Source organism: Macaca thibetana, chromosome X (genome assembly GCF_024542745.1).
Source record: "Macaca thibetana thibetana isolate TM-01 chromosome X, ASM2454274v1, whole genome shotgun sequence".
Taxonomy (NCBI): Eukaryota; Metazoa; Chordata; class Mammalia; order Primates; family Cercopithecidae; genus Macaca; species Macaca thibetana.
Window position 1 is genome coordinate 131628603 of NC_065598.1, and position 13036 is coordinate 131641638.

General features: G+C 40.5%; 1 protein-coding gene across 4 annotated transcripts in view; it reads right to left on the bottom strand.

Moving 5' to 3' along the window:
- Positions 1-13036, bottom strand: part of ARHGEF6 (Rac/Cdc42 guanine nucleotide exchange factor 6) — a 119392-nt gene that overhangs the window by 74300 nt on the left and 32056 nt on the right. For 3 of the 4 annotated variants that reach the window (XM_050777205.1, XM_050777204.1, XM_050777206.1), the window contains 3 exons: positions 11020-11104; positions 8729-8853; positions 7091-7292 (listed from right to left, as the gene is read on the bottom strand). In XM_050777205.1, coding sequence (XP_050633162.1) covers positions 7091-7292; positions 8729-8853; positions 11020-11104 — 412 coding nt within the window. Of the gene's footprint in view, positions 1-7090; positions 7293-8728; positions 8854-11019; positions 11105-11234; positions 11882-13036 lie in introns of those variants that run through there. The other variant, XM_050777208.1, reaches the window with a different exon arrangement.

Sequence of the window (13036 nt, forward strand, 5' to 3'; positions counted from 1 at the left end):
ATCAGTGGGAGAAAATAGAATTTGTTTAAAATATCTGCTCAATCGCACTTGCCTCAATAATTGCTTGGCTTAAAAATTTTGCCAGGAAATTTTTAATGCAAAGTACCAACAAAACCCTCAACCTTTCTAGGTAACAGAACAGAGACAAAAATTTAAAAAGGATATAATCACCATTATGTTGCCACTGTACTAGCAGAAATTACTTTGATGTATTAATAACAAGTTAACTTACAAGTTACCACTGATTTTTAAGAGAGAATGGAAAATTGTATATAAGTGGCTAATTTTCTCATTTATAATGTATCTGGCTCAAATGAAATACAAGAGCAAAGCCCCTTAATATATGTTCTGTAGGCCAGGCGCAGTGGCTCAAGCCTGTAATCCCCAGCACTTTGGGAGGCCGAGACGGGCGGATCACAAGGTCAGGAGATGGAGACCATCCTGGCTAACACGATGAAACCCCGTCTCTACTAAAAAAAAAAATACGAAAAACTAGCCGGGCGAGGTGGCGGCGCCTATAGTCCCAGCTACTCGGGAGGCTGAGGCAGGAGAATGGTGTAAACCCGGGAGGCGGAGCTTGCAGTGAGCTGGGATCCGGCCACTGCACTCCAGCCTGGGCAACAGAGCGAGACTCCGTCTCAAAAAAAAAAAAAAAAGTTCTGTAACTTATATAATGACTAAGTTATTAATACATGTATTTTTCATGAAATAAGATCCTTAAAAAAACATATTTTTGGTCAAAATAGGGGTTTTTTTTTCATGTAATAGGAAATCCAGAGGTAGGCAAGCAGAATTGATGACAATGGCTTCATGATGTCATCAATGTCCAGGTTCAATCATCCTTGGAGAGAGGCTTTTATCATCATGGTCACAAAAACTTACTCTACTTTCAGCCACAAGCTCATGTTAAAAAGAGGTGTGTGTGTGTGTGTGTGTGTGTCTGTGTGTGTTTCATACTCAAGTCTTCTATTTCTTAACTTTCTATAGTATTAGGTGGGTGATTCTTTATGCTATACAACCTCTGAAATCAGCCTCTTCTCAAAGAGCGGGAAAAAGCTATCCCCAGAGCTTTGGCCATAATTATCTCTAGATGAGAGTTACAGTGGAATCCAAAACTTAAAACGCCACTCTCCAAGGGCAAATTTACCAGAGCACAAAGTGCTCTTGTCAATGACAGACTGAAGGGAGGAAAACTATGCACAGCACTCCCATGGCACAGCAATCTGCAGGGTGAGGGTTGTATGGCTTTGGGCTTGTTTTGTTCTGCTTTTAAGACATTACAAAAGAATGTGTAGTATCAGGCTAAATGTCCCTCCGCCCTCCAGGCTGCATGTATGAATGTGTCAGAATTACTGACTCTTCGAGTGGTCACAGTGTTATATGTTTGACCCAATAGTAAGCAGACTGAGATCACTAAAGATTTTTAGTTCCATGCCTGATTGAATTTTATAAATGGCCTAAAAGGTTGTATGGCAATGGGGTTTGAAACTCTACGTTGGCTGGGCGCGGTGGCTCACGCCTGTAATCCCAGCACTGTGGGAGGCCGAGGCGGGCAGATCACCTGAGGTCGAGAGTTTGAGACCAGCCTGATCAACATTCCTTACTAAAATTACAAAATTAGCCAGGCATGGTGGCGCATGCCTGCAATCCCAGCTACTTAGGAGGCTGAGGTAGGATACTCGCTTGAACCCGGGAGGCAGAGGTTGTGGGGAGCTGAGATCGCGCCATTGCACTCCAGCCTGGGCAACAAGAGTGAAACTCCATCTCAAAAAAGAAAAAAATATATACATCAGTATGGAGTTCGTTGAAAGAAATGAAGGCCAGGCATGGTGGCTCACCTCTGTAATCCCAGAACTTTGGATGGCCAGGGCAGGAGGATCGCTAGAGCCCAGGAGTTTTGAGACCAGCCTGGGCAACACAGTGAGATACCGTGTTTAAAAAAAAAAAAAAGACAGAGAGAAAGATTAATTAATTAATTAAAAATGGAAAAGTATTTTCTAGACCAAACGTAACACAACATAGCATTTAATTTAAAATATTCCTTGGCAGCATCCTAGATAGGTTTTGTCTTACCTACTATTTTGTGGTGGTGGCAAGAGTGGGGTAGGAAAGAATTCAAGTCAACAAAGATTCATTGAGCACCTACTTTCCCAGCAAGACATTTTTATTACCTGAAGCTAGTCTCTTCCATTGTCCCTCAAGCTCACTCTGCTCAGTCCTACCACAGAACCATCGTGTGTTTTGTTTTCCCTGAACAATCACTATGATTTAGATTGTCCTTGCCTCTCTTCTGGGCCTATTCACAGCCTATCTGTCTTTCAGTGTTCAGCTTAAGCCCTATCTCCTCCATGAAGCCTCCCCTAACCTCTTTAGGCACAACGCATTCTCTGTCTCTGAACACCGATGCTCTGCTATATATTTCACACTTCATTGTCCACTGACTTATACTGTCAGTTGCCTCATCACCAGCTCTTATCTCTCTCCTGTGCTCCATAACCATACTGCCAACTACTTGCTAGAAATCTTCAGACCTATGACTCGGTGCACCTCTGCTCAAGTACAAAACAATTCATCATTTTCAGTACCAATCACCCCCCCAACACAGACACACAGAGAAACATGCACACTCAACCTCTGCCTCCTCCTATCTTCTCTATTAACAGAGTTCAGCACACATCAAACATTTCCTATGTCTAAAGAACCATGTTAGGCATATGGAGACAAGACGGTATACAAAGATGAATAAGTCCCCTTGACTTCCCTGTCAAGATGAGTTATATTCCTCTCTTCTCCTCCCACCTCTCCATAGCATCCTGTATTTAGCTCTATCACTAAACTTATCATATTGTATTCTAATGATGTCTTTCTACAATGGAGTATGAACACCCTGAAGGCAAAAGCCATGACTTAGGCTTCTCCACCACACCAGTGTCCAAGACAGAGATTGACGCCCTCATTAAGAGAAATCAACCTTTGTGGGCTGGCTAGGTGCATGATACTGCATGCCATTAAGGAGCTCACCATCAAGCTGGACCTCTAGACTTGGTATTGTTCTCATCTGTTCCCTTATCCTCAAAATTAATCATCAGCAAGTTTTTAAAATTTCATTTCAACAGTATATACTGCATCCGTCCACTTCTCTTCCTCCCCACTATCCCCACAGCAGTCCATACCACTATCTGGATTGCCTGGACCTTAGCAGTAGCCTCTGCTAGTTTCTCTACACCCTTGCTGGTTATTCCCACCACTTCCCTGAAATCCATCCCCCACATTACCTCCAGAAAGATCTTCCTCAACCATGTTATCCCTTGCCTAAAACTTGACATTGACACCACCTCTTAATGTAGTTCCAGCTCAAGGTCCCATTCCTTATCGTCATGCATCTGATTCTCAACCCAAATTACCCCACCATCCACTCTTACTTCCATGCTTGAACTTAAAAATTCCCTCTAATCTTCTTCTCCCATTCAGAAGCTTCTTCTGTCCTTCAAGACCCAATTCAAGTGCTTCCCCACTCCTTATGTTATTGTTAATCAAATTGTTTCTTCACTGTTCCTACAGCATCTTACTCAGTCCTTTGTCTGTGTTACTTACTCTGTCCTGGCCTGTAACAGTTAGTTGTGCACAAACCTGTGTTGATTACTAGACTGTAAGGTGCTAGGGGACGGCGTCTATGAGGTATAGATTGTTATAGACCCCCTGAGTGCCTAGGAGGTACTCAGTGAACAGGCTGAACAGAATTGAATTACCTATCCCATAATATTCATTCATTTTACAAATATTTACTGAGTATAAACAAAACGAACGGTCTCTGCCCTTGTGGTATTTACATTTCTAATGGTGAAATATAAACAGTAAATGAAATAAATAAGTAAATGTATATTATGTTAGATGGGGAAAAATAATAAGCAAAAAAATTTAAGCAGGGAAGGAGGATAGAGGGAGTGGGGATAGGGTTAAATTTTCTCCTGGGTGACCAGGAAAGGCCCTCCTGTGAAGTGGACAAGTGAGTGGACCTGAAGGAGGTGAGGGAGCCAGCCGCGCTGACAGCTGGAGAGTGTTTCAGACAGGGGGACACCAAGTGAGGCAGGAGCCTGTCTGGCACAGGCAGCCAAGAGACCAGTGTGGCTAAAGTGGAATGAGTGAGGGGAAGAGAGATGAGAGAGGAGGCCAGAAGGGCAATGGAAGGCCAGATCCTGGAGGGCCTTGGAAGCTATTGTGATGACCTTGGCCTTTTCTTTTTTTGAGATGGGGAGCCATGACAAAAGTTACATCATTATTATTATTATTATTATTATTATTATTATTATTATTTTGAGACAGAGTCTCGCTCTGTCACCCAGGCTGGAGTGCAGTGGCACAATCTCAGCTCATTGCAACCTCCACCACCTGGGTTCAAACTATTCTCCTGTCTCAGCCTCCCAAGTAGCTAGGACTATAGACATGCGCCACCATGCCCAGCTAATTTTTGCATTTTTAGTAGAGATGGGATTTCTCCATGTTGCTCAGGCTGATCGTGAATTCCTAATCTCAAGTGATCTGCCCGCCTCAGCCTCCCAAAGTGCTGGGATTACAGGCATGAGCCACTGCACCCGGCCCCAAGATACATTTTGAAAGAATCACTCTGGGTACTGAGTTTAGACTGGATTACAGGAGTGACAAAAACAGGGGCAGAGATGCCAATTAGGAAGCTGCTGTCATAAGCTAAATGAGAGAGGTTGTTCCGTACACTACTAGTTCCAGGCCTTCCCTGACTAGCACTCATTTCCTGGCCCAAGCAACTCAGACCTGTCCTTGACAGTTGGGTTAGATGTTTCTAAGGGTTACCTAAGTGCTCAAATCAGAGCTGGAGCTTGCCACATGAATCCTAAGCTGAGTCCTAAACCAGAGAGAATATAGAAGAAATTTTAAAAAGAAGAGCCCTAAGACCAGGACAAATAACCTGGGGCAGTCTATAAGGGAGTGGCCGGACTGCTACAAGGAATCACAGTGAGGGACATTATAAGGAGAGTCGTCAAATTGAGGGTGTGCTGTTCACTTCCCAGGTCCCCTCAGCAGTGCTTGGGATTCCTGGACAAAATTACTGCTCCTTTCAGTTTTGCAGATAAAGACACTGCATCAGGGAACAATGTTAGAGTGAATCTGGAAAATCTTTCAGGGATCCTGTCAACAAAATTAAATCAATTGAAAGATGTAGTGAGAGGTAAAAATATCTGTGAATATCGTCTGTGAATATCATCAAAACCAAGGAAATTCCAGGCAAAGCCTGTGGAAATACTCCAGGGCTCAACAGAACCTTCTTGATTCCCAGTAATTAAAAATGCTGAGAAGTCTCCATATAGGTATATAATTATAAGTCTGCTAGTAAACATGTTCCATTAAAGGAGATACCCCTTTTAACACAACACAGAACACAGAAAAGTGTGCAAATTAATTTTATCTTAAACACTTTAGGAAAAAGCTCCTAACTCTGGTTATCTGGGGGAGGGTGCAAAGAGAAGAGGAACTTTCATTATCTACATTATACAGCTGACCCTTGAACAACATGGGTTCGAACTTTGCAGGCCCATCCCATTTATACATGAAGACAATGAAGATGAAGATCTTTATGATGATCTACTTCCACCTAACTAATAGTAAATGTATTTTCTCTTCTTTATGATTTTCTTAATAACATTTTCTGTTCCCTAGCTTACTTTATTATAAGAACACAGTATATAATACATATAACATACAATCAGTAAGGCTTCCAATCAACAGTAGGCTATTAGAAGTTAAGTTTTGGAGGAGTCAAAAGTTATACATGGATTTTCAACTGCATGGGGGCTCAGTGCCCTTAATTCCCATGTTGTTCAAGAGTCAACTGTATATTTCCACAACGTTTCGTTTTACTTACAGTGAGCCTATAATTTTATTAATTAATTAATAGTATCAATTTTGAGGCATTGAAAAAGCAATAAGATATCTACAAAAGAAATGATGCGATGAGGAGCTAACCACTCAAAAGAGCCCTTGTGTAAATATTTTTGAAAGGTAAAGAGATGTAGTCATGTGAATAACTAAATGCTGTTTTATGTGTATTGTGACATATTTTTATGTATAAGGGTTTGCTGGGTTTTTTGCAATATCAGTGGAGCCTATCTTCTTAAACAATATAGGGCAAGTGAATTATCAAAAGAACTCTAAGGAAAACTACTAAAGAGTGGCCAGGCGCAGTGGCTCATGCCTGTAATCCCAGCACCCTGGGAGGCAGACACAGGAAGATCACTTGAGCCCAGGAGCTCAAGACCAGCCTGGGCAACATAGGGAGATCCTGTCCACAAAATGTTTAAACATTAACTGGGTGTGGTGGCGTGCACCTGTAGTCCCAAATACTTGGGAGGCTGAGGCAAGAAGATCACTTGAGCCCAGGAGGTTCAGGCTGCAGTGAGCTGTGATAGTCACTGCACTGTGCCTGGGTAACAGAGCAAGACCCGGTCTAAAAAAAAAAGAGAGAGAGAGAAAGAGAGAGAAGAAAACACTACTGAAGAGCAATTCGGTGTCATTCTCTGGCTACTGTTACCAAACAAAGGTAAACAGTTAGCAGTATGCAGTGAGTTAAGGGCAATCTTGTTCAGAATCAAAGTGGCCAGCTTCCTGCAGCCCTATCATTATCATCTCTCATGTCTGAGGCATTTAGTCTTAGGTCTGCTTACAGGGCTTAGGGCTAAAAAAAGGAAGTTAGCACATGGCCTCTCTTATTATTGGATTCTGCCATGGTAAGTTTTAGAGTAGTAAGAAGGACTATGTACTATATAACATGGGCTAGAATTAGTAGACATAAAGGGATACAGTTAGGGTGGACCAGTTGTCTGAGCTTTGAATTCCTTTGCTTTTTTTATTTTTCTGCTGCCTTAATGTAATCTAAATACAATTTGTTTCAAAATATCTAATCACAGATTTTTCCCAGTTCTGTTCTACTCTTATTTTTGGCATACACATACAAGTATAAACAGTTTCTGTTAACCAATTAAAACTACACAATTTTCAGTAAGAATACCAAGAAAGTACAAGAGTCACAATCAAAAAGGCTTTGAAAAACTTCACTTACCACTGGATTTAATTTCACGGACATAATTACTGGGAAACCAGCCTGTTCTCCCATTTAATGTGCCTTCCCACCAGCCTCCTTCTTCAACTCGAGTGACGTAAATGATGTCCCCCTTACAAACTGACAGTTCATCCTCATTAGTCTGCTTAAAGTTGAATCTTGCTTTTACTATTAACTGATGACTTCCATTTTCCGTCATCTCCTAGAGAAACAAAAGCCACACCAGATTAAGCACTCATCTAAATAAGGCAGGGGTAGAAATGATATGGATTTAGGCAAATAAAGTGGAGGAAGCAAAGACAAAACCCCAAATCCATCTCAGTCCTGAGTTTTTAACTTAGGAGTCCATGAATGGGTCTCAGAGGGATTAATAAATCCCTCAAAACAGTATATAAGCTTTGGCATTTGTGAGAATGTGTATTTTGAAGTGGGTCATAGCTTTCATTTTTCTCTCCAGACCCCTCCCCATTATCTAAAGATTATCTATTTAACTAAGCCAGATAACAAAGTAGAGTGATAAGCTATTCCACCGTGGATAAGCTATTCCACCCTGCCTCTACTCAACACACAAACAGTCCACATAATTATATAACTAAGATGTACTAACCTACCCTCCATAGAAATCTGCCTCCCATCTCCTAATTACTAAGGATATCTTAATTTGGCTAAGACTTATTTATATGGAAAGATCAAATACCCCATAGTTGCCTAAGTCAGGAATTCTTTTTTCCATTTTTTTATTTGTATAGATTTAGGGGGTACAACTGCAGTCTTATTACATGGATATATGAAGTCAGGAATTTCTAATCTGTCATGTATAAACTGGACTTCCTTTCTGAGGGTCACAGACCCCTTAGAGAATCTGATAAGCACAACAGATCTTTGTCTAAACGAGTTCATACACATGGGCTTTTGTACACAATTTAAGAGGGTACCAGGGTGTAGAGCCATAGTGCTCATCAGCCGTTCAAAGGATCTGTGATCTAAAAAGGTTAAGAACCACATACTCAAATGCTTTGGAAGTAATTGGTCATAATGTCTCACTAGAAGTGGGTAGCTTTTGACAGGAAATAAAGGTTTCACCCAAAGAGTAGAAGATGAGGCATTTCCTCCCAAATAAAAGCTCCCAATAAGACCAAGTGAAAAGGCAACTGGGAGATCCCAATATAGAAGCTCATCATAGACTGAAATTTAAAATCAGGCCTTCCTCATTAGGAATGGAAAGAGAAAAATAAAAATGACAATAATAATGAGGATACTGATCAATATTTATTGATTGCCTACTATGTGTCAGGCACTATTTAGTTCTAATAAAACAAAGGATAGGGAAAATAATAGCAAATTGCCATCAGAAAGTAGCCATAATGACTTCCGTTTGCATAGCATTCTCAGTTAAGTGACTTGCCTAATTCTTGTAAGGGACAGAGCTGGAGCGTCAATCTGGATTTTTGCCCCCACCACATGCCTTTGATTTGCTCCTTTGGGCCAGCCTGAATTGGTGCTCAGTTTATAATTAGTTTTCTCAGTGATGCCCAAAACAAACCGGATGGCTGTCTCACCACATATGGAGATGCGACTAGGATATCAATCTAATTTTATGGATTTTAAAACAGACGGAGAATTGGGGACTATACTTACCACTGTCTTTGACTGCCTTTGCAGCCCTGAAACTGTGCTAGAAACTGCTCCCTGTGGGTTTGTCTGAGAATTATTAGCAGTACTAAGAGAAGAGGAACGTCCACATGGTCTTTCTGATAGCTGATCTGTGAAAAGAGGAAAAGGCATGTTAAAGGAACCACTCAGGTCAGAAAAACATCTACCACATAACATTATCTTTCTCGGGATACTATCAGAGGCATCCTGGCTGTAATTCTAACTGTTATCATCATGAACACGGCAAGTGTATTTCAATCCCCCTTCCCTTTTTGGTGGCCAACTTCCTGTTCGTAACCTTACTGGCCATTGTGCTCCAGTAGAATGAAAAACAGCGACAGAACCACATTTTCTCTTAACCATTTCCCTACAACTCTTCCCTCCTGAACCAGTTGCAACACTATGCCCTGTTATCCAAGGCAGAACTATATTGGGCACCAAACAGCTGTTTGTGGCTCTTATTACTTTGAAATATTTCAAATTTCTCTCTTTGTTTTTTGGCCCATAACTCAGTGGCTCATTTCTTACTCACACGTAACAATATGTGTGGCATATATAATGTAAAATCTCCCTGATGTGTGTGGGGCAGGGTGGAGAATGAGAGTGAAAGAGAAGGTGTGTTTGGGAAAGATGCAATCTTGATACTAGAATAATTTTTTTTTAACAATCAGATTCAAGAGTCTTCTCTTCCTTGAAACCTTGTGAAATTCGACCAGGCCAGAGCTGAGCTGGATGTTTTCAGTTTGTTGAGAGTATACAAAAGAGAGAAGCTGGCTTCTTGACAAATTTAAATAAGGGTTCTTTTCCTCTCCATTTATTTTTAAAAGATATAAACTGCAAAAGTCTAAAGCCCAAACATTCCCTAGGCGACAAGCTCAGTATCCAAGTAATTTCCTTGATGCTGTGGGTTTTAACTTTCACCTCCTTGTATTTTATAAATATCTGTGGCAAGGGAAGAGACTGTAAAACTTGCTAGGAGAGTTTGGCAAAAGAACGTATAATTTGTGTGGCATAATGTTAGAATTACACGATCCTCCCTGACTAGAACTGGATAGTTGTCATGTGTGTTAAATATAGTTACTTGAATTAGCTGTACTTTCAGCTATATGCCATGCAATAGCTCAAAAGCATTTTTTTTTTCCAAATAGCAAAAGAACAACTTTGGAGAAGTATTTTTACATGTATTGCTATTATATACAGCTCTTTGGACTAAAACTATAATTACTCGATAGCTTCCTAGATGCTCTAACCTATTTGGCACTTGATTATATTGTCTGTTCTTGTCCTCTAATTGTTTCACATGGGTAAGTTGAGTCTCCTTAAATAGACAGTAATTTTCTCAAAGGCAGGGACCATAGCTTTGACATTTTTTGTAGCACCTGGTGATGCTGGCTACACAGCCTCTTGACTCTCCAACAGTTTAAGCAGCAAGCCTCGTGCTTGGGCATAAGGGCTCGGTAGTCAGTTAGATGTGGGTCTGAATCCCAACTCAGCCACTAACTTTCTAGTTGGGCAACTGTTGGCCTGACTTTCCTTATCTGTAATATGGCCCTAATAATAATAATACCTGCCCCCAGTGTTGTTTCAAGGATTGAATGAGATCACCTGTGGCTCTTCTGACAGCCTAGATCCAGGGCAAGAGCTCAAAGCATTTTAAGTATGATTATTACTATCCAGCTGTTGGTTAAATATTATACCAGGGAAGCAGTGAAGTTACATTCTACATGTATCATCATTTTCTTCACATTTACTAGCGTTTATATTTAATACCTCTAGTGTGGTAGGTGTTAAACATTTAAATAAAATATATTATTTTCACTCCCTATGAACCCAAGATTTCATTTTTGGTGCAAGGCTACTGAAGGGTTCCTTTACATGGACAAAGGCATACAGAAAACAATGAGAAAAATATGTCTCTAGTGGGGAAAGGGAAGTGACGGCTGTATTTTGTAAACTCTATGAAAAAGGGAACTGGTCTTTCCTTTTTCTTTTCTATTTTTTTATACTCAGTTGGCTATTCAGAGCTTTGAATGGAATAACTTCTTGGCTCTTATCATTATATTAAGGGCATTAGAATAACATCTATCATAGGTATGTTTTAAATCCTAAGCTATGAAAAATTCAAGCATTTGACATTTGTTGGGGTGTATTTGGGGGAGCAGGGGGAAAATTTGCATCAAGAGAACAATCCTGGCCAGAGTTGGCTCCTAGGGTAATCACAAACACATGGATTCAAAAATGTCACCCAGAACACATAAATCACAAGCCCAGCTTACCTTCTGTTGCTTTGTTGACAGCTAAGAGAGTACTCAGAACCTTGGAGAAATTGACCCCTGAATAAAGGTCATCAGGATCAAATACCTATGAGAAAGGAAAATTGAAACCGTAAGACACTACAAGTATTCAACTCAACAAACAAAACTATCAAAAGGCCACTTCCTCCAGCTCTCCGGAAAAAAAAAAAAAAAAGTGCAAAAGCCAAGACACAAACCTCCGTATACCTTTGGGAGAAATGAGAGCAGCAGCTGAGCTGCCTAATGACATGTGGCAGGCCATCAGTGAGTCAGAGCAAAGCAGTAATGGGAAATGAGAGCCAAGCTGAGAAGGCAGCGCCCACCAGGAAATGAACAGCGCATACTCAGACCCACTCTTCTGACCTGAATGTATCAATAGTTTCAGCCCAGTTACAGGAAGCTCATATGCATGGGTTACAATTAATGTCCATCACCTACAGAATGTCCTGGACAGTCCACAAATAAGGAGGTGGAGCCTTTTTGACATGCTTGCATCTGTACAGTTTATTAGCTGTGCCTAGTTGAGTCATTGTCAGAAGTGCCTTTTTCTCTGCTCTCCTTCCTCCCCACTGCCACCCGCTGCATCCCAACTGCCTAGGATCCCAATTCCATGTTGCCCAAACTTTCTGCCCAGGTCTGCCCTTCGCTCCCAGCTTCAGTTCCCAGTTTCTGCTGCTTGACCTTGCCCCTCTCAGCTCATCATGAATTCGAGTATTTGCCTGCCTGGGCCTATGGGCTCTTCCTGGCTTTAGATGACTTTTCCAAATATGACCTCTAGCCTGTGTGATACTACTCAACTCTTGGCAAAAAACACATTAAGTAAATACATTTCACTTTACCAGTCAACTGTCAATCTGATACGCTATTGTCCCCAGTGAAGATACCAATCAGATGTTGTTGTTTACAATGCAATTTAACTGTTACCTTTGAAATGTAGTCAGTGTGTTAAAATATATTGAATCCCAAATACGTATATTTGAAATTAGAAGTGTTCTCATGCACAGGTACAATCTATTAATGTACCAGCCAACAATGTAAATATGTATATCTGTAGGTAACCAGATGCCCACTTTCTGGATGGAAATGCCCCTTCTAAAAACATTTTGTTCCCGGATGTCTAGGAGTCTCCTAAAGAAAACAGATTGCATCATTTTTTCCCCAAATGTGGTGACGGAAATAAAATGTACCTTTTCATATGGGACATGATTGGTAATGGGCATAGGATTTTGAAGGGTCTGTCTTCCCATTAGGTAGAGGCATTTGTTCCATTTTTAATCTGCATATTTTCTGGGAACCATATCAAGACAAATTTCTATCTTTTTTGTACATGTTCTTGAAAACCTATAATCTGTTTTTAGAATGAAAATATGTAATATCAATTTTTTCACGTTTTGGGGGGTCAATAAAGATACATGCAAATGCAAACCTACACCAGTCTGCCTATTCTAGGATTCACCGCTTTATTCATTTAATCAATGAATGTTTTGCATTCAAACTTAAAATGACCAAAAAGCCCAGTTGCATCTAAAAATGAGACATTAATATATTTCTGATAAAAGAGTAATACTAATATTACTAAAGAGTTAAACAACAACACAATCCAAATATATTTCTGAATGCTACAACATAAAATTCAAAGTTTTCCAGAAATACATTGACAAGAGTTCTGTTTTAGTTTGTCAAAGCCTGGGTGAACAAGAGGCAATAGACTAGAGAGAGTGTGTCTAGTATCTCAGGGGATTTCAGACTTATTGAATCTCCCTTAGAACTGATCAGCTGGGAAAATGTTAATGACATGTATGCCAAAATAGTAGCAAAGCAAAAAATTCACTTGTTTTTAGCCCACCGGTCCTAATGGGAGTGTGCATGTGTGTGTCCATGTGGATACATGTTTTGGGTGGGTGTGGTAGAGATGAGTAGATCTAAAATAACAAGCAAAAGTTAAATATTAGCAGAATAAGGCATGAGAGCAAAAGTTGTGATTAAAAAAAACCTCTCC